Below are 20,693 nucleotides of genomic sequence, written 5' to 3' on the forward strand. Positions count from 1 at the left end.
CCCAATTCATACGCTGAAGTTAAGCGATTTCTCACTCAGAGAAACGTGAAGTTCTGCTTTTTCATCCCCAGGTTCTCTCAGGAAGGCCAGATGCCTGAGTACGGGGCTGGGGTCTCTGCCCCTCCCTGGGGAAGGCGGGGTCTCCAGTGACGTCACGGGGGCATTCACGGCCTTTAAGACCCCCGCCTCCGCCCCCTTTTCCCATACTCTATCCTGATCTCTGGCTGCAGTCGTTTCTCTTCTAGGCAGGTGAGTCTGGCACTCTGGCCCTTCTTCCACCAGATTGGGAGCTGCACCCCAGCAAGGCTAGGAGCTGGACGCTAAGGGTTCAGTACGGGAGCAACCACTTTATTTGGGTCCAGTGGAGGGTCCCCTGGGTTTAGAGTCCGAGATTTGGTCCTAGGTTAGAAGTGCCAGATGTTTGGGGTTGGGGCATGGGTCCTAGTGGAGCCAGTGGGTCTTTAGGGCAGGACGGAAGTCCCCCCCATCCAATAAAGTAGAACTATACGATTCGAATTCCCAGGTTCCGAAGGAACTGAACTAAAACAGGTCTTCCCGGGTTCCTTGTAGTTCCTAGAACTACAAGAGAGTGGAGGTATTAATCTTTGCTCCAAATTTCCAGGAAAATCAACTTTCCCCTCCCCCTCTCGGGACAAAAGGCCCGAACCCATCTCCACCCCCCCAAACAAACACTCTCTACCTGGGCTACTCTTCCCGCTGAATTAGATCCTTGTGCTGTGGTCTGATGTCCGCCCCTTCCGACCCCTGTAGGGTGGGAGGGTCCACGAACTCCCCTTGCTCCTACCTGGACCCCCTTCCCACACCTGACCTCGTAAAACCACCTGACGACTTCACAGCGGGTTAATCTCTTCTGTCTGGGAGTTGGGAAGGGAGGGGAGAGAGAAGAAATTTCCTGGATGTGAGATTTGTGTCTCCAGGGGCCATCTCAAGACTAGGACTAAGCTTGGGTGTATTTAGAATAAATGTAGAACTGGACTTTAGCGGCTGGAATTAGTGATGACCTAGTACAACTGCCTCATTTACAAAGAGCAAACAGATCTCATAGAATAAGTAACTTCCGAGGCCCAGCTTCTAGGGAATTCCCAGGTTAGAAAAATAATTCAAAAAGAATTTATTAAGTGTATCTGATATTGCTGGTGCAACGACAAAAATAAAAGTGCTCTGTGGGAACTTTTTATTTCTATCAGAGAGATTGTACGGTCACTAGGAGCTGAATCACCAAAAATACCTTTTAGAGTTAATATTTGAGTTGAGCTTGGAAACAATCTAGGAGCTCCTAGGTATGTGGGGCTGAAATTTTGTTTTTTCCATTAGAGAGCTATCAGTGTATAGTGGAAAAAGCCCTGATCTTGGAATCAAGAGGATCCAGGTTCAAATTCTAGGTCTAGGGGTTCTCTCTTTATAAAATCAGGAAGATTTATGCTACTCCCCTTAGGATCAACTAAATATATAAATGTAAATTATATGTAAAGAGCGATTAACTCCAGGTCTGGGGGAGTTGGGAAGGAAATAAGGGAAGGACCACCTGAGTTTCAATTACACAGTATTCAACAAAAATCCCTACCACGTATAAGGGCAACTTTAGGATCTGGGCATTCTTGGAAAAAAAGGAGAATCTGTAATTTCATCCAATCTTACATGTTCCTTTCTCTTAATTTGAGTCTCTGTGCTTAAAGTCTCTAGAGGGAATTCAACTGGTACATAAGTAAAGCCTAGATAATTTAAGAAGGAGCACTAATAATTAAGAAAGATCAGGAAAAAAAGGATTCTCCCTTGAAAGAAACTGAAAGATTGAGAGTTGGAGAAGAAAGTGCATCCCCAGGCATGGTATTTAATGAGGAAATACTTTTAATGCCCGACATGTGGCAGTGCTAGAAGCAATGGGGTGCCATTGAAGATTTTTGAAGAAGACATTAGTTTGAACAGAATGGTTGGAGAAGGAAGAGACCATATAAAAAGACATGGCTGGGAATAAAGTTTCAGGAGAAATGGGAAGGCTCAATTTCAGGTAACAAGAATGACTTCATGGCCGGAGAATTAGCACCTGAAGCTGCCTTAATAGAATATACTGAGATTTCAACCTGGAGGGGATCTTGGAGGTCAGCTAGTACACTGCCCCTATTTGCCAAAAAAACTGGAAGAGATCAGAGAGAGAAAATGTCTGAGCAGCTTGTTGAGACCATTTGTCTCCAAATTCATCTATTTTCCTACTACCTTATTACACTGCCTCTGCAGGTAGAATTGGGGGAGGGGAATGACACATTCCTGGCTCGAGGAACCTCGTGAGGGTTGAGCAGATTTAGAATTCCCTGGAGGGCTGAAACCTAGTATTTAATCTTGAATGTACTCTGCCTAGCACTGGAGATTTTGGCACACAGTAGGAACTTAGTAAATGGATGAAGTAATTGGGCTAGAAGGGAGGGGCTGGTGGCCCTTGGGTATGGGAATTTAGGCATTTGAGCTTTATCCTGGAGGCTGTAGGGAGCCTTTGAAGTTATTGAGTAGAGAAGTGATTTGATCCGAAACTTCTTTAGGATTGGGGTGGGGGAGGAGGCACTTGTGTGTGAAAGGAGAAACTTGATGGGGGAGGGGGACTTTGAGGGAGGTCTTTCTTAGTAGATAAAGTCCATTAAGCTGCCGACCTGGGAGTGTCCAAGGCTTGCCCTGGGGTGAGTGCAGTGAGAGATTCTTAAGAATGTTTTGGTACCTGTTTCTAAATCTAGTTCAAATTAAAAGGTGCTCTTTTGGTATAAGTGGAACTGAAAATGCCGAGGATCAGTGAGACCCAGCTGGGATAGAAGGGAAATATCACCTACATCTAAGATCCCAAACTAAAATGATTAATATTTACAAGGATAATTGTTAAATTCCATATTTAAAACACTCCTATACAGGATGGGGGATATTGGACTGGATGGTAGTTAATGTGGGAAGTTACCTGAGCCTGGGGACTCCAAACTCAGTATGCATCATAATCTGGCTGTGCTAAGTAGCATCTTGATAGGTAGATAGAAATGATAATGAGGTAAATAAATTTCAAACACTTACAAAGAGGAAGAGTCTGGGAAGCAGTAGCAAGCAGAGTGAACTAAGCAACCTTGTGATTTAGCAATATTGGAGATACAAAGAAGCTGGCTGACTGTCAGGACAATTGTGGAAGAGATTCCAACATGGGGTGGGAGGTTGAACGAGATGACCTCTGAGGTCCTTTCCAACTGTGAGAATCTATTTTGGGAAAGGATATAGAGGACAATAGGTGGAATTTGATTTTTTTTTTTCTTCTCCACTGGCTATCCCTATCCTAAATCTGTTTAGGCACCAAAAAAAAAATCTTGGTGCAACACTTGGTTGATGGATATGTAAAGCAAATTGAGTCTCTTGGAAAGGAAAAGTAATCATAGTAAGCAAATCTGAGAATGAGGAGATACACAACTAAAGTAAAATTTAAGTATATTGCTTCACGTTAAGAGATCTTAAGAATTTAACCCCTCATTCCTCAGAGGAAGAAACTGAAGCCCAGAGAAAAGTGACTAGTCCAAGAATAAAATTGGAATCTAAACCTAGATTTCACAGTCTCTTTCCACAATGGAGACTAGGGAAATAAGTAGTTATTTTGATGAGCAAAGTCTTGGGACTCTGCAATGGGAAAGAGGATTATAGATAGTAAGAGGCCGGAAGATGAAGTGAGGAGTTTTTGAAAGAGGAATTCATTGACATGGTTGAGGCTAATTTGTCAGAAATTAGGTCATGAACCTGCCTTGATTATCCTGAGATATTTATGCTGAGTTTCCAAGGTTCTAGGCCCTACTTAATTTGACTAATTCAACTCAACTCAACTAATTCTCTGCTATCCCTTTTACTGTTTCCAGTATTTGGATTTCCCAGTTTTCAAATAGCTAGTAGAGATATACCTTAAAAGATCTTACAACCCACCTAAGGGAAATAGTCACTTGCTTAAGGCCATGGTAGATGGAGGACTAAAATTCGAGTAATTCTAACATCCTGTTCTGTAGTCTTCCCACTACATTTTTCCCCCTGAGGCAATTGGGGTTAAGTGACTTGCCCTCTGTCACACAGCTAGGAAATGTTAAGTGTCTGAGGCCAAACTTGAATTCCGGTCCTCCTGACTTCAGGGGTGGTGCTGTATCTACTGCACCATCTAGCTGACCCTTCCCACTATAACCTTAAAGTTTTCCACTATTGTACTGTATATTAGGAGGCTATATCCAATAGATGGGATTACTTTATAAAGGCTCCATTTAATGAAAGAGGTTAAAGCCACTGAATACATGAAATGGGTTAACTAGTCCAAAATTTCCCTCTTCACCCTTGCAGGTGTTCTCTTAAATTCATCCATGGCTTCTGCCGGCCTCCAGATCCTGGGCATAGTCCTTTCATTGCTGGGCTGGATAGCAATGATAGTGTCCTGTGCCATGCCCATGTGGAAAATCACAGCCTTCATTGGCAATAACATCGTGGTGTCCCAGGTGACGTGGGAAGGCCTCTGGATGAATTGTGTGGTCCAGAGCACCGGCCAGATGCAGTGCAAGGTGTATGACTCCCTGCTGGCCCTGCCTCGGGAACTGCAAGCAGCTCGGGCCCTCACTGTTGTGGCTCTGCTTCTGGCCTTGGTGGGCCTGCTCATCTACCTTGCTGGGGCCAAGTGCACCACGTGCATAGAAGACGAGGAACCCAAGGCTCGACTAGTTCTGGCTTCAGGGATCATTTTCCTCATCACGGCAGTCCTGGTCCTGATCCCTCTGTGCTGGACTGCCCACGTGATCATCAGGGATTTCTACAACCCTCTGGTGGCTGAAGCTCAGAAACGGGAGTTGGGACACAGCCTCTACGTGGGCTGGGCAGCTGCAGGTTTATTTCTACTAGGTGGGGGGCTATTGTGCTGCACTTGCCCCTCTGGCAGCTCAAGGAGCACAAGCCATTATGTGGCCCGATACTCCGCTTCTGCTCCTCCCCCAGGGGGCTCCCGAGGTCCTTCAGAATATCCAACCAAGAATTATGTGTGAATCTGGAAGAAAGGGAGTAAGGGGGGAAAGTACCGACAAATGACTCCCTCACAGTAGGGAGGTCTCCTTCCCCTGCTTCCCTTCCAAGATGGAACGACAGGTGACCCTGTCAGTCTTGGAGATTTTTGGCTTTTTTTTTCTACTAAAACCCCTTGGATGACTGAGCCAAAGGAAGATTCCATATCCCTTCCTAGTCTTTACTGCTGCTACTGATACTAAAGTCTTCCAAACATCTTTGGATAAGGAGCTACAGAAATTCCTTCCAAGAACTCCAGCATCTTTTCCTGGATAATGGCAGCACCAAGATCTATGCTATTTCTCTGAAAATGGCTAGAATCATCTTTTTTCTAACCTTGTCAAGAACAAAGTTCTTCAATGTGTTCTGACTTTGCTGTCCCCAATTTCCAGGAAAATGGGACCATCGAGATTTTCCTTGCCTTTTTTGGTCTTCTGTTGGAACTATGGTAGCTACTGTGATCCCCCTGGACTCCCAAAAGACAGGATGTGATCTCCCCATCAGCTCTTGTGTCCTAATTTTAACATACTCTTCCTAATCCAGAATCCAGCAAACCCCTCCCCTCCCTCTCTTTTTTTTTTTTTATAGTTTCCATGATTGAAGATTTTTTTTTTAGAGAATAAAATTTGTCTTGCCTGAAAGGTAATGGTCTCTATTTGTGGGAGGCTGCTTGACTTTGGGTGGCTAAAGAGGGGGCAGAGGCCTGAGATAGTGGGAGGAGAGGATTGAAGAGCATTCCAAAGGCATGCAGGTCCAAAGGACAGTGTCCTGGCATTAGAAATGAAGCAGAGATTATGTAATCCTTGGGTAATATTCTGGGAGTAGGGTATCAGGGCCACCTGTGCAACAGTATGTTACGTCCCATACCCTCCCATCAAAACCCCCACTTATAAATCAGATGGAGGCCAATTACAGAACATTTGCTTTATTCCTGTTTATAGGTAGAGTTGGAAGCTGATACTGCTGGGTCCAGATAATTAGGTGACTGGATAGCTGGGCTCTTAGCCACAGAGGAGAAAAAAGTGTTTGGGCAAGGATTTCTCCTTCACCTAAATGCTGGTGGTGGACTTGGGAGCTCAACCTGTGCAGAAGCGAGAACTAGTCCTTAAATGTACTTGAGGGGCCCAAGGTTTTGTTCTAAGGAAAGGGTAGGTACCCTTAATTTTTCATGGGGACTGTGGCTAAAAGTGGTGGTTCCATTGTTAGAACCTGATAAAGAAGAGTGAAGTTAGGAGTATTGAACTAGAGAAAGCAGAAATTTGGAAAACCCAGCTCTTCCCCAGAGCCTAAGGAGCATCAGGTAAGTCCACTTAACCTCTCTGGATTTGTTTTCTTTATAAAACAGAAAATAATACTTGCCCTAACGCATGAGGGGTAAATGAGATCTCGTAAGAGAAGCACTTAACTTTCCTCAGAAAATTAAAGCTTTGCAAAGGTCTACAGGATCAGAAAAGCAAGATTGGAACAGGTAATTGAAACCAAGTAGGACTAAGCCCAGTGAAGGGATTTGGGACTTTAGAATTGGAGGAGGGGGGTGGTTTAGGTACATTTTGATGGCTGAGGTTTAATTTCCTGTTGGATTCTGGGAGGAAGGTGAAGGGTAGTGGCGAAACAAAGGGATTCTTGTTAGGGTGCGTTTCTAGTTAGATCTCAACTTAAACTTTTTGAGATAAGATTGGTCTTGTTATATAGGTGAGAAACCAATATTGGAAGAAAGACAATGATGATACAATGAAACAAGCGTTTCTATTCCAGTTCAGGATGTAGTTACAAATAGGGTTTTATATATATAAAAGACAAAAGATTTCCTTCAGGGTTAACGATACACATAGAGAGTTCTTAAGATTGAAATGGTCCATTGACTTAGGATTTTGAGCTAATATTAGGGTAAACCAAGTCCAACACTGGAGCCAGGATTATTTCTGGCCAATGAATTCAGAAAGATGTCCTTAAATGACTTTCAGAGTCCTTGTTCAGACTGAAGTTGGGATGCTGATTCTTCGGCTGTCTCACACATAGTCCCGTTTATCCAGACCAGAGGCCCCTGATCGGGAAGCAGCAGAATATCCCAGCTGGGGTCCCCTAGGCCGGTCAGGCTGAGGTGGGGGACAAGTGCAGCACAACAGTCCTCCCCCTAGCATCAGCAGGGCAGCAGCTGCCCAGCCCAGGTAAAGCGAAGCCCCCAACTCCCGCTTCAGAGCTTCAGCCACCAGAGGATTGTAGAAGTCCTGGATGATGGCATGGGCTGTCCAGCACACAGGGATCAGTACCAAGATCCCAGAGATGAGGAAGATGATGCCTGAGGTCAGCACAATCCTTGCTTTGGCTGTCTCGTCTTCCACACATGTGGTACACTGGGCTCCAGTGATAGCCACTAGCAGACCCAGCAAAGCAAGCATCAGAGCAATGACAGAGAGGGCCCGAGCTGCCTGTAGGTCCTGGGGCAGAGCTAGCAGGGAGTCGTACACCTTGCACTGCATCTGGCCGGTGCTCTGGACCACACAGGACATCCACAGGCCTTCCCACACCACCTGGGCCACCACGATGCTGTTGCCAATGAAGGCTGTGACCTTCCACAGGGGCAGGGCACAGGACACTAAGGTCCCCAGCCAGCCCAAAACCACTAGAGTCAGGCCCAGGAGTTCCAGCCCAGCTGAAGCCATCTCCCCTTATGTCTTCTCAATCTTTATGACCCTTGGTTGAACTTGGGAGAAAAGGATCAAAAAGTTTCCAGTACAACCTAGGCTCTTTTAGCACCTAATGGGTAAAGGAATAGAGGGCTCACTTACATCAATGATCCCCTTGTCCGAGACTGGGCTACTTCCTTCCTTAATGACAGATCTTGATCAGATCTCTTCTCCAGCTTTGCTGTTCTTTTTCTTTTAAAGTTCAAGAAACATCTCCATTTGAACTGGATTCTTCACAGTTGATTGCTGATCCCTATATATGATCAATCACCTTTTCTCCTACCTGAAAGATCCTGGTTATTTTCCCCTAGAAAGGTCCTATATAATAAGGTCTTTGTAATTGCCGCTGTTCCTATTTGCTTTCCAGGAAGCTGTCCGATCGATGCTCCCCTGCTTAGTCTATGCTTCTGCTCTGGACGTGTCTGGGGAGATTTTTTTACATTCGCTTTCTAATGGGGCTGGAGGTCCGATAGTTTTTCCTTTGGGTCAGCTCCCAAACCCTGATGCTCCTTGTCTAGGTGACTTATTCCCCAGGATTTCACAAGTGTCTGAAACTGGAAGGGCAAGGGCAGGAGTGGTTATAGGACTGGAGCTAGGGGAGGAGTGAAGTGGGAGTCTAGGAGCCGGTGATTGGGGGAACCACAGCAACGAGGAGGTGGGGGGTGGAGCTGGGGGGTGCCCAGAGGACTCTAATGTGGGTTCTAGGGCCATTTGTGGAAGGATGGGGGGCACTACATGGTGAGTTTGCAATGGCTGTATAAGAAGGAAAAGGGAAAGTAATAGAGAACGTCCAAATGACCAAGCTATGGAGAAAAAGATATATGGAAGAATAAAAAGTCAGGCATGGTGTTATTACCTTGGATTTCCTTGAGAAAGAGGGACATATACTGCAATAAGCCAAACAACTTGAATCTTAAATCTAAATTGACCCCTAAATTTCCCTGAATTTCAATACCTTGATGCCTTGTCCCCTCCCTATCTCTCTTGACTCTGCTGACCCCATCCTACCTTCTGTAATAGTCCCTCCATTTCACAGCAGCTCAGCTCCCCTGTCCCCAGTATCTCTCTTCTGTCTCCATATCCTTTCCTCCCCCTCCTAGTTTCTGTTTCCCTCCACCCCCAGGACCTAGGGAATCTGATCTTTCTCAGTCTCAGCCCAAGGGCTCTTGCATCTCCCAGGGGAGGGGCCCTGCCTGCCGTGTTCCCTAGGCAACAAATATGTGGCGCCAGGCTCAGGTGGCATTACCAGGGTAACGGCCTAGAAAGCTTCCCCCCCCCCTCCCCTTCAACAACCTGCAGCTCAGGTGTGCAGTCCCCTCCTCTCCTCTAGTTGGAACTGCAGAACTGAATTGTGGGAAGCTACTCATTCAGGGTCTCTGGAATCCCAACCCCCTCCCACCCCAGGGAGACAAAGAGTCTGTTGTGGAGATAGGGGAAGGAGGGAATCGGGACAAAGGGGCCTGTGAAGAAGCCCATGAGGGGGTGGGGCACTTCTCTGGTGGAGAAAAGGATGTCGTAGGAGAGGATGGGGGCCCATCTCTGTGGCCCAACCCAACATGGGGTCCTCAGAAGCAGCTCTGCCCTCGCACTGTGTCATGCTCCCTGAGGAGAGGTAAACTCCTCCTCTTCTGTTTTCCCCAGGTGGCCTCAAGTAAACTTGTTTTGTTGCAGAAACCATCAGAAATGTCAGCCCCGGAGAAAGGAATCCAAGAAACTGAAACTGAGGTGTGAGGAGGATGCTGTAAAAAGTAGCAACTCCAGTGGAATGTCTCAGAGACTCAATGGCAGTTCTAGGACATTCCATAAAAGTCCAGGGGAAGCTTGTCTCTGTTATACCATTCTCAACCAAATCTTTAGAGAGACAACAAGATCTGAGTTCAAATCCTGCCTCTAATATTTAATGTTTGCATGAAAACAGACAAGTCAATCTCAGAGCTTTATCAATTTGTCTACAAAATGATGATGGTACCTGTAATAATAGTTTTGTGAACATCAAAAGAGATAACACACACTTTAAAGAGTTATATATGTAGGGAACTAATTCTCTTTTCTTTTGGCCCTAATTCAACCCTTCTTCACTCTTTCTTCTGGTGACACACTGATGTTTCACCTTAACATTCCATCTTTCAAATCCCTCCCTGATACCTGGTATCTCAGGGTCCTGTTTCCTTTTCTGGAGAGCTCCTCTGTGGAGGATGATTCATACCTTCATAGCATTTGGAACTGGAAGGGAAGACCTTCATTTAATAAAGGAAGAAAAAAAATTTTATTCTGCTATCAGTTGGCTGAGATAGCTTCTGAAGGCCCTGACTTTTCTGATAGTTTGTGATACTGAGGAGGCCCAGAAGGTCATTGACCTGCCCTAAGATAACACAGGTAGTGAGTAGCAGAGATGGAATTTCTACACAGGTTCTCTGGCTCGAAGCCTCAGCTTTCTCTATTATATCCTATTACCTCCTCCCAAGAGCCAGTAACCTGTGTCCTGGCTGAAAGAACCTTCTGATAAAAGTGACAAAAGGGTTAGAAGAAAGGTTGTAGAAAAAAAAATTTTTAATCTGGGAATGATGAAACTGAAGAAGACAAAAGAGATGTCAGATTCAGGGATCTGGACTGTTTGCCAAAGAAAGCATTTGTACTAAGAGTCAGAAAACCTAGGTTCTTATCCCAATTTTACCATAAACTAGCTGTGGGATGGTTGAGAAGTTTGGAATTACTCTTAAATTTTCTCATTACAAAATAGGGATTAGAATACAGAGCTCAGAGAAATCTTAAAATATAGACACACACACACACACACACACACACACACACACACACACACCCCTGTAAATGGAAGGGAATCCAGGAGGATTTAAAACTTCATTTTATAGAGGAAACTGAGGTTGAGGAAATGAAGTGACTTGCCTGGAGCCTGTGAATTTAGAGCTCTATCATACCACATTGCCTCTGTCACAGATGTCAGAGTCAGAAGAAGCTATATACATAGAACAAAGGATGTCAGATCATCTCTATAATTCCTTTCTTTTATGCCTGATAGAAATAGGATAAAAATAAGTGACCAGGAATTACCATTCCAAGACTGCTTTATAGATACACATCTATCACTGTCTTCACTGATAAGCCAAAGGGATGGTGGGTGCAGTTCCGATGATGATGGATCAAAGTAGACAAAGGCATCTCTTCCTAGGACGCAGGATGCAGGACAAAAGAAGCAATAAGAGAAGGCTGTGAAATCTTTGGGATGTCTCTTGAGATAGAGATTAACTCTGGGAAGAACAGGGCCCCATCCAATTGTGCTGAGAGAGGAGCCTGGAGACCAGATAGTAAAGATGACCTTTGGAGAGGCCAGCAACAGAATTTTCTATTTCTCCAAGAGGAATCAGGAATCTTGTCCCACTGGTTTGTGCAACTCAAAGTAAAGGGCTTCATTGCCTGGTTACTCCAAGAGACAGCCTAGTGACCCTTGTAAATACCCTCCTCCCCTTCCCCCACCCTGCTTCAGTCCTGAAACCTTTACCCAGGAAGCTGCATGCAGGCAATTGGACTCCACCAACTTGTTTGTCTCTCCTGCTAGGTATTTGCTGGGATAAGTAACTACCATGGAGATCTAAGGTAATGGCCTTCCTTTCCTAAATTGTGCCATCTGCTCCACTATAATATAAAAATGTTTTGCCAACTAACTTTCAGGGAAGAAAGATGGGAATGATATTGCCTTTTGGTTTCTATTTCTTTCAGTTTCCCCATGGTCCCCTGATAACCTTGACACTGCACCTATATGATTCTTTCTTATTCCTGGCCTAATCTGTATGGATATTAATAGTCAAGTGAGTTGTTCAAGATCATAAAAGTAGCAAAGCCCAGTCAAATCCGAAGCCAGGTCCTCCTCCTAAAATCGTTCACTTCTCCAAATTCAATGATCCTAAGAAATGGTCCCTGGTATCAAAGAATAAAATGGCGCAAAATAAAGTTTGGAGATTATTACATATTAAAATGTGATATTCCACTAAAGCTTATTCACTGAAGAGTCCTATTATCAAACATATCAGCAGAGCAGAAGCTCTGACGAGGCCAGCCAGTGTAGTAAGGCTTAATGGGAGGGTCCCCGCTAAAGAAATTATCTCATATAGTATTAAAGTGTAGACTACAATCAATATTCTATACTTTGAGGATAGGGGATCCTTTATTTTCCTTCAAAGATGGTTTTTCATTGAAAATAGTTACTCTTCACTTGTGGTTCAGGTTCCTTCTTTCTTTTCCCTCTAGCAAGACAGCCACCTCCCTTCAGTCCAAAGCCCCCTTAAGCAAAAAAAGGAGGTGGCCAGAGAAGAAAAAAGGGCTGCTCTTTATTATGCATTTTATGGTTACTAGGCACTCGGAATACATTACTTCACTAACAACACTTTCTTACAACAACCCAATGATTTGAGAACTATTTCCCTTCCACTAAAAAGTGGAAACTAATGCCTGGAAGTGACCAAGCTAAATTGAGAAAGGAGTAAGGGTTTGTATAATGCCTATTATGTGCCTAGCACAGTACTAAACTCTTTAAACAAAGTTTCACCTTATTTGATCTTTAGGACAACCTGTCGAGGTAGCTGTTGTTATTCTCATTTTACAAGAAACGTGTTAAGTTATTTAGCCAGGGTCACAAAACTCATAATCTTAAGTGTCCAAAGTTGGATTTATATAATGATCTTCCCCGACTATAGACTTAGAGTCATATCCACTGTGACTCAGAGCCCTTAAACCAGTACTCTTTTCACTAAACCTCAAGGCTGGTGGAGAGAAAGGTGCTAAACTAAGAAGCTGGAAATCTGAAGATTAGACCATTTGGATTGGTGGGGTAGGAAATAAGATTTGTAGTACATATTTAGTGGTAGGTTATTGTCCTTCATTCTAAAAAAGGACCAAAATGACATCACTAAATTAGCGGTAGGTACAGAGGGAAAGAATGATATGGTGCTGAGGCAATCCAGAGCAGACTGGTCTGGGCTTTTCGAAAATTACCCCACCCCAGATATTATACTAAAGTTGTAAAGAAAATAATACAATTTGGGGTGGACTGGGAGAAGTATTTCAGTGTTTCCTTCCTATAAAGGCAAATCACCGGAAAAGATTCTGGGCGTGAAAGGGTTAATCCAGAAGCGGGAGTCTGGGGACAGAGGAATGGGACCCAGACAAAGGAGAAGGCCTGAGGATGGAATGCAATTGATATGGTGGGGGTGGGAGCCACCCTCACACCAGTTACCATTTCAATGGCTCATTAACACTTATGCAAAGGATTGTGGAGGCCCCCAACCCCCTATCCGGTCTCTGACTAACCAAAAAGAAGAATTGGGGGAAGGGACTCTTTTGTTTAGTAAATTTTCCTAGAAGAAACTGAGGCACGAGTAAGGCTGAAGTGTCTTTCTCTGCCTTCAGGTAACAAGTTTCCTACCCTGACCTATATTATTTAGAGGCATAGATTCTTTCCAGTGGGCAGCCCGGCTCTGGAGTGCTACTAGAAGTCAGATTCTGACTGGAAAGATAAGGGCTGTGGTTGAGGCTGAGTTCAGAGTTTTGCAAAGGGAGAAAACAAAGGGAGCCATAGGAAGTTGTTGTCAAACTGATTCCCAGGCCCCAAAGTGGAAATGAAACCTGTTGAGTCTCAACTTCAATCATTACTCGATGAGACTTGTAGGCAAGAGCAGATGGGATCTTCTAGGGAAACATTCTCGCCTGCAACAAAAACCTCCTCTCCTTCAAAACATCCCAGCTTAGTACTTCCAATAAATCTTCAAGTGATTCTGACTCAAAGTATTCCATACACCCAAATCCAAAATGCCTCCTCTCCGGTTGGGGTGGCTCTCCCAGTTACTCTTAACTTACTAAGCCTAGAGAAAACAATGGTATGATTAAGAAACACAGCTGGATTTAAGGGGTAATTCACTTTGCAGGTGGTGGGGAGACATTTATTATGACATATGAACCCTTTTTGCGCCGAACTCTGTCTCATGATTCACCAAGTTGTATTAACAAATAAAATTCAAACATGTATTAAGTACTTATTTTGTGCATTTTCAGATTGGACAATATAATACTTCAGATCTTACCTCAGGCACAAACATACCTGGTTCCCAAGTCTGTCCTTAGTATTATTTTCACTTCTAAGCAATCTAAAGAAAAGGCTGCCCAAGGACAAAAACAACAAATACTTTATTCAGTTGTAAATTTCCAATATCAAAACCAGAAATTATTATAATTTGGGTTATTTCTGGATGGAAAGGGAGATATGACCAGAGAAAGAGAACCCATTTGCTGAGCCAGTCTTGATTATAAACTTTTTACAGACAAAACAGTGCCATGTAATACTAGGAATCTTAATACTGTAGACTTTTAATAAATACCGTTTAACCTTTAACTTTAAAGCTGGATGGAATACTGAGATTCTTAGGCCAGATATCAGTATTATCAGTTTTAGCCCAATCAATTTTTGGCTTACAGGGGACTGTAATCTAATTATCAAATTTATGAATTACTACTAAAGACCCCATAATTTCCCTCTTCCTTACAGCTAATGTCATCAAACATTGCCTAGGGGGGCAAATAAGTAGGCTGATTCCTTCAAATTCTTCACAGAGCAGGCTTTTCTTTTCCTAAAGGGTTTTCAGTTGATCTGACCTCTGACCTTAGTCCTTCCCTTCCCAGTCCCACCTCTTCACCTGGCTTCTGGGTTAACTAGTAAACTCCCCCTCAGTGTTATGCAAACTTGTCCCACACGGCAAATTCATTCCAAAAGCCTGGGACAATGTGGCTGGTTTCACAATTGTTGGATTTTCTGTTAAATGCCATACATTTACAAGAAATGAAACGACAGTCCCAACTTTCTGGGTCTGTGCATCAACTGCTTAGAATTTCTGGCTCAAGGTGGAGTATAAAACTTCACTGAGCTCATTAATCTGAGGAAAAGAAGTCATGAGGAACATTTGCTTAGGAAAAGGGGTATTGGGATTGGAACAAATAATTCAGGACCACTAGGCAGAGAGTCAGTTGCCATCCCCAGTTAGGGGATGGAAATCAGGAATTCTTGAACTTTTTTCCACTAGATCTTCTGGCTCAGTCACACTAGAGGCAGGACCTTTTTCTTGCAGAAAAGCCAAACACCTGATTGGTCACTTGGTCTGGATTCATCTGAGGAATAAGGAAAATGTGTTTATAATACTTTGGAGAGAAACTGGAAGGGAGAAAAGGAGAAGACTTCTAGACTCACCTTTTGGGACCTTAGTCCCTATAGCAGTCATCTTCCACAGAGCAAAAAGGCAAGATCACCCGTCTTGTATATATTGCTCCTGTAAATATAAACCTAATATAAATATTATGCATTCTTTAACACTGCAGTTTTTTGGGGTCATTAGGCCTTCTAAGACTTTTTCATTCAATATCTAACTTCAAGAATACTGTAACATGATTAAACTAAAAAAAACTTAATGAGAATAAATTGTCATTTGTAAATAATATTTGGCCTTTTTACTCCTTCCTTAAAGTATAAGCTAAAAGCCCTAAGATCTGGGCTTTATCCATTAACTAGTCTGCCTCCATGTGGTGACAATGACATTTATTACATGACTTCATAATGAACAAAATTGTGATTAACAAAATGAATGGAAATACGATTATGGTAAAAATGTTGATTTCAAATCATAATTCCTTTCTTCCCTAACGCCTATATCCAGATATAGGTTCTGGCTAGTTTTCACAGAATCATGAATTTCAAAGACAGAAGGCACCTAAGAGTAATCCAATCGATAATAATCCCCTAAACCAAAAATATTAGTCATCTAGTCTGTTTGAAGATCTCTAATAATAATAGATGGCATTTATATAGCATTTTAAAGTTTTTAAAGTACCTTCCTATTACAATACAAATATTATCTCATTTGATTCTCATCACAACCTTGGGAAGGAGGTGCTATTATTGTCCCCACTAGGAAATCTAGGCAGAATCAGACAAGTGATTTGCACAGGATTACACTCAAGTAAATGTCTTGAGGCTATATTTGAAATAGGTTTTCTAGACTCCTGAGTTCAGCCACTGCCACACCTAGCTGCTACTCTTCGGGTTGGGGGATTTGGGTGGGGCAAATTTGAGGGAAGAGAACAGTATTGAGAGAGGAGACCACAGATTCTTTTGCTAGAAACTCACTCCTCAAATCAAGCCAATGACTTATAACTACTACTTTCTGAGTAAATTCTAGGGCCAAGCCCAAAAAGTCTCATTCTTGCTGCCAGGGATAAATTCTTTAACTTTTTGAGGAGAGGTATCGCGATCTCCCCTAAATCAGTTCCTTCAACTGCTGTTCATGATCTGGAACTCCTTCACCTCAATGGTTATCTTCTAGTTTATCAATGTCCTTCCTTAAAAGTAGCACTCTCTTAGCGATGGGTCTGACCAGAGAAGATAATCGTGGGACCAGCATCTCCTTAGTCCTGGACAGGACACCCCTTTATACAACTCAAGATAAGAGTCACTGTTTTCTCTTCCACAGCACAAAACTGACTTCTTAAGAGGCAGTAGTCCAACAAAAATCCTAAATCTTTTTCAGAGTAGCTATCCCTTTTAAATTTTATTATCATAGACTTGGGCCAATCTTGTCACTTATTGGTAACTTTAGTGATTCCGTCTGTGCTGACTTTATGTCATCTCCAAATTTGCTAAGCATGTGATCTATTCCTGTAACATGTTTATCAATAACTTCAACAGCACAGGGCCAGGCAGTTTCAAGGCCATGTTTGCCATTAGAACTCTCCTAGCAAACTGACTCCTCTGGGTGTAGTCTTTGAACACTTCTGAATGCACCAAATTGAGCTCAGTGGTGTCAAATTTAATCAGAAATGGATCCCTAGGGCCAAATATTGATTTTAAAAAACCACAAATTAACATTATGTTTTATTATATTATTTTAGTTACACATTTCCCACTTAGGAGTTTTAGGGGTCACAAGTTATAGACTCCTGGTCTAGCTCACCTTTTTTGTCCAAAAGAATAGAGTATCAGACACTCTTATCAAATACTTTGATAAAATCTGGCCAAACAATATCTAAGGTATTCTTTGATCAGCAATGCTACTGAGCAGTGTTGGCTCTTTGTGATCAACTTGTGCTTTTCTAAATAATTCACTAGTTGTTTTTTTTTTCCCCCTAGAGTTTTTATCAGAAATAAAGATCAAATTCACCAGTATTTCTCTAATGCTCTTCTGAAAATCAGTATGTTTGGGTCAAGTAGATGAGCAGTGGAGCATCACCCCTGCAATCTGAAAGACCAGAATTCAAATCCAGCCTCAGACACTACTTTCTAGCTGTGTGACCCTGGACAAATCACTTAACCCCAATTGCCTCAGCAAAAAAATGAAAAACAAACAACAACAAAAAAAGAAAATCAGTATTTATGTTTTTTTTATTCTAGGAATTTACAACTTGCTAGATTAGGGGAAAAAAAGTTTTAGTCTATTCTCCTTCCCTCACAGGCATTTTATGCAGAATCAAAGAATTGTAAGTTGCAAGTTATGTCTGGAGATCACTTGATTCAATTTATCTTTCTTACCTAATTTCCTATTATTCTTTCTCCTCATATAGGTTCCTTGATGTCAGAGACAATTTTGTCTTTATGTGCCCAGAGCCTGGTACATAGTAAGGGCTTGAGAAATACTGGGTTAAAAGAATCAAACCCTTACCTGAAGCATAAATCCCCTCTAGGAAACCCACTAAGAATGGTCATCCAGCTCTCCTTTAAGACCTTTAAAGAGTAGTAGCTTAATGCCCATTCTAGTTTTAGACGGTACTAATCCATTTCTGGGGCGCTAGCCCAAATTCTATGCTCAGGAGCTAAGCAAAACAATTCTATTCCTCTTCCACAAGAAAACCCTCAGAAAACAATAATCACCACCCCTACTACAAGTGTCTTTAAGACAGGCATTTTGTTTCTTTAACCAATCCTTATATGGAATAGTTTTGAGTCTCACCATGTTGGATGCCCTCTTCAGGACACCCTCTAGAATGTCCCCATTCCTCTTAAAAGGTGGTAGCCCAAGCTAAACATGATACTCTGAGCTAATTAGGGCCGAAACCATTGAGTCCATAACAACTCATAATTGTACAGCAGTTTAAGAGTACAATGTACTCTGCTAATGGGGACAACTGAGAAAACTGAAACTTGTTGAGGGTAAAGACCCTCGTTCAAGGCTACATATGGCTAAAAAATAAAAAGTTAGAATCAAGATTTAAACCCAGGTCCTACAGAGCAAATGTTTCCTTTGAATAACCTGAGTTTTAATTCTATCTCAGGAACTTATTAAATTTTTTGGACACCATGATTCTATAATGCAGCTGAATGATTTTTCCTCTGGGTGATAATTATACTGTTGATTCACATTGAATTTGTGCTCTGCTAAAATTCTCACATCTTTTTCATATGCGTTATCTAACCACTTCTCTCCCATCCTGTTTTGGTATAGTTGAATTTCTTTTTGAATCCAGCACAACATTTTTCATTGATTTAAAATTCCATTTTATTTTATTAGTTTTGACCCATCCATTTAACATAGTGAGCATTTTTGGATTTTAATTTTATGAGGGACATGTTAAATATCCAAGCTTCTTGCCTTTGGGTCACTGATAAAAATACTAAATAAAACAAGGTTTAGAACAGAACTAGGGGGTACTACTCCACTCTGATACCTCTCTCCAGGTTGATGTCAGATACCACAGAATGGATTTAGAGATGGAAGGACCTCAGATCTAGATAAATACCTTCATTTTATAGTGATATTTCAATCATCTTTTTTCAGGGTACAATTATTCACTTCCATTCCATAATATTCTATCCTCAAGGACATTTAACTATAAAAAATTTGCTGAAAAAAATGGCTACGCTCTATTGTATTCCCCCTATCAATCAGACTAGTAACTATCCAAAACGGAAGGGTATGCTAATTGGCAAGATTATTGTTCATCACTTTCCCAAATACTCAGAAAAGCATCCTTTTAATACAATATTTTGCCAATCAATAAAAAGGTTCGGGAAAATCAATGTTACACAAGAAAGGCTCATCAAATCCCCTCATTTTACTTACAGAGGGAAAAAAGAAAGCACACAAAAGTAAGGATTTGCTGTGAAAGTCATTAACAGCAAGACCGGCAGGGTCAGAATTAGAATCCAGGACTCCTGCTTACTAACAATTCAGGATCATTCCAAATTCCAGGAAACTACAATTTTTCCCGACCAGAAGCAAGCCTTTGTAAGAGGCAAAGAGAGACAAAGACCAGAAGGCAAACTCACCCACCTGCTGTGTCTCTTCCCCAGAAGTGGGGGTCTACCCCTTTGGGAGACACAGAGGTCATAGGCAGAGGCCAGCGAAAGGCGGCTGGAGGCGAAGAAGCAAGCCACCAGTCTGCAACACAGGACTGAGAGGCTCTTTCGAAGCTCAAAGGGCCACTTAGTGAGCACCACTCGTCCAGGGTGTCTGCAAGACAAGGTCAACGGTACCCAAGACTCAACTGGAGTGGGAAGCTCCAGGTGTTCAGGGGGTATTTTTTTGTAGAGCAACCCGCTCTGTCCAGGAGCCAGGAGGGGTCAGGAAGAAGTGAGGCGGCGGAAGGGCTGGGATGGGGGCACTGGGGAAAGCGGGCAGTGGACGGTGTTCCACGGGGTGGGCGACCACCGGGAACGGCTCCTGAGGCAGGCGCGGGAGTGCCGGGCAGGTAGCAGGCGGCGGGGCGAGGAGGCGCAGAAAGGTGGGGCGGGTGGGCAGCGGGGGCAGCAGCTGCGCGGGGGGCTCGACCCGGGGACCCGGACGTGAGAGGCGCACCGCCAACTGGGGACCCTCGGAACCTAGGGGCAGCGGAGGCAGCGGCAGGTGAGAGGGGGCTGCTAGAGGCCCGCGGGGCAGACGAGGCAGGTCAGATAGAATGGGCGGCGGAGGCAAAGGAAGCTCGGATGCCTCCCCGGGGAGCGGAGGCAGCGCCACGTAGGCTCTGGGCGGGCCGCGGGGGGACAGCGGCGACGGCCGCACCGGCAGCTCGGGCAGCAGCGGCCGCTCAGCTAGAGACGAGGCCGGTGGCGGCCCGGGGGATAAGCCCGGGGGAAGGCCCGGCAATGGCAGGTGCGGGAGCGGCAGTGGCGGAGGCTGGGGCGGCTCGGGAAGGGGCAGGGAGAGCCGAGGCCGGGAGAGCCGCGGGTGGGGGTGGGAGCGGGAGTGGGAGCGGGGAAGCAGCGCCGCCAGGGTCTTCGTGCCCGAGACCGGGCGAGGAGAGGCGCAGACCTGGGGCTTAGGAAGGCCAAGCGCGCGCGCACTCGCACACGGCCGCGCACTCGCCCGCTGCCTCCTCCCCCCACCCCAGAGTTTCAGCCAATCGAAATGGAAACTTCCCCAAGCCACGTGTCCAGGGACCAATGACGGACAGGCTGTCAAGGACGCCCAGCGGGTGAGCGATCGAAGTCATGGCAACTACCCAAGCCTGCCTAAACCGCAGCAGTCTGTAAAAAGTAGAGCGTCCATATAGCTCCTCCTACTTTCCATTTTGCTCCGCCCCCTTAATAATTTATAGTCATCCGTTTTAGAGCTTGAAAGGGCTTATACTTAGACCAGAGAGATTAAGTGATAGGCTCCCTTGCATCGGATTCTTCTCGGTCTTCTTTGCAGGATCAGCATTTAAGTTCTGCTGCTTTATGTGAGAGTTGGGCTCTGTCCTCCATCCAATAACTTGACAAAACAGGTGGAAGAACCTGGTCTACCCACAATACCACTGGTCACCACCATTTTTGTCCAGGCCATCATCACTTCTCATCTGGGCTAGAAAAATCTTATAAATGTCTCAGTAAATATTTGTTGATTGGTTGCTCAGGAAGCAATCATAGCAAGATTTGAATCCAAGTCCCTGATTCAAAGCCAACATTCTTTCTACTTAAGT

At 43.9% G+C, this 20,693-nt stretch overlaps 3 protein-coding genes across 3 annotated transcripts; 1 reads left to right on the forward strand and 2 right to left on the reverse strand.

Moving 5' to 3' along the window:
- The first annotated feature begins 4,367 nt into the window (after positions 1-4,367).
- On the forward strand, positions 4,368-5,254 carry CLDN6 (claudin 6). Its single transcript, XM_051968228.1, has one exon. It carries the CDS (start codon positions 4,377-4,379, stop codon positions 5,043-5,045), a length of 669 nt encoding a protein of 222 aa, XP_051824188.1. The 5' UTR covers positions 4,368-4,376; the 3' UTR covers positions 5,046-5,254.
- A 92-nt stretch (positions 5,255-5,346) lies between these two features.
- CLDN9 (claudin 9) lies at positions 5,347-8,929 on the reverse strand. Its single transcript, XM_051968241.1, has one exon. The coding sequence runs from the start codon at positions 7,722-7,724 to the stop codon at positions 7,071-7,073; it is 654 nt and encodes a 217-aa protein (XP_051824201.1). The 5' UTR covers positions 7,725-8,929; the 3' UTR covers positions 5,347-7,070.
- Positions 8,930-13,924: 4,995 nt separating this feature from the next.
- LOC127545667 (uncharacterized) lies at positions 13,925-20,542 on the reverse strand. The gene is made up of 4 exons (XM_051973105.1): positions 20,518-20,542; positions 19,067-20,187; positions 14,998-15,076; positions 13,925-14,918 (listed from the first exon to the last, which is right to left on the reverse strand). The coding sequence occupies exons 1-2, from the start codon at positions 20,540-20,542 to the stop codon at positions 19,304-19,306; spliced, it is 909 nt and encodes a 302-aa protein (XP_051829065.1). The 3' UTR covers positions 13,925-14,918; positions 14,998-15,076; positions 19,067-19,303.
- Between the last annotated feature and the right edge of the window lie 151 nt (positions 20,543-20,693).

This window comes from Antechinus flavipes, chromosome 1, assembly GCF_016432865.1.
Source record: "Antechinus flavipes isolate AdamAnt ecotype Samford, QLD, Australia chromosome 1, AdamAnt_v2, whole genome shotgun sequence".
NCBI lineage: Eukaryota > Metazoa > Chordata > Mammalia > Dasyuromorphia > Dasyuridae > Antechinus > Antechinus flavipes.

What these genes read in the sequence shown, in the direction of transcription:
- CLDN6 (XM_051968228.1), top strand. Translation starts at nt 4,377, where the DNA reads ATGGCTTCTGCCGGCCTCCAGATCCTGGGCATAGTCCTTTCATTGCTG.
- CLDN9 (XM_051968241.1), bottom strand. Translation starts at nt 7,724, where the DNA reads ATGGCTTCAGCTGGGCTGGAACTCCTGGGCCTGACTCTAGTGGTTTTG.
- LOC127545667 (XM_051973105.1), bottom strand. Translation starts at nt 20,542, where the DNA reads ATGGTGGTGACCAGTGGTATTGTGG. An exon ending in GGTGACCAGTGGTATTGTGG is followed by an intron (nt 20,188 to 20,517) that starts GTAGACCAGGTT and finishes CGTCCTTGACAG; the next exon opens with CCTGTCCGTCATTGGTCCCT.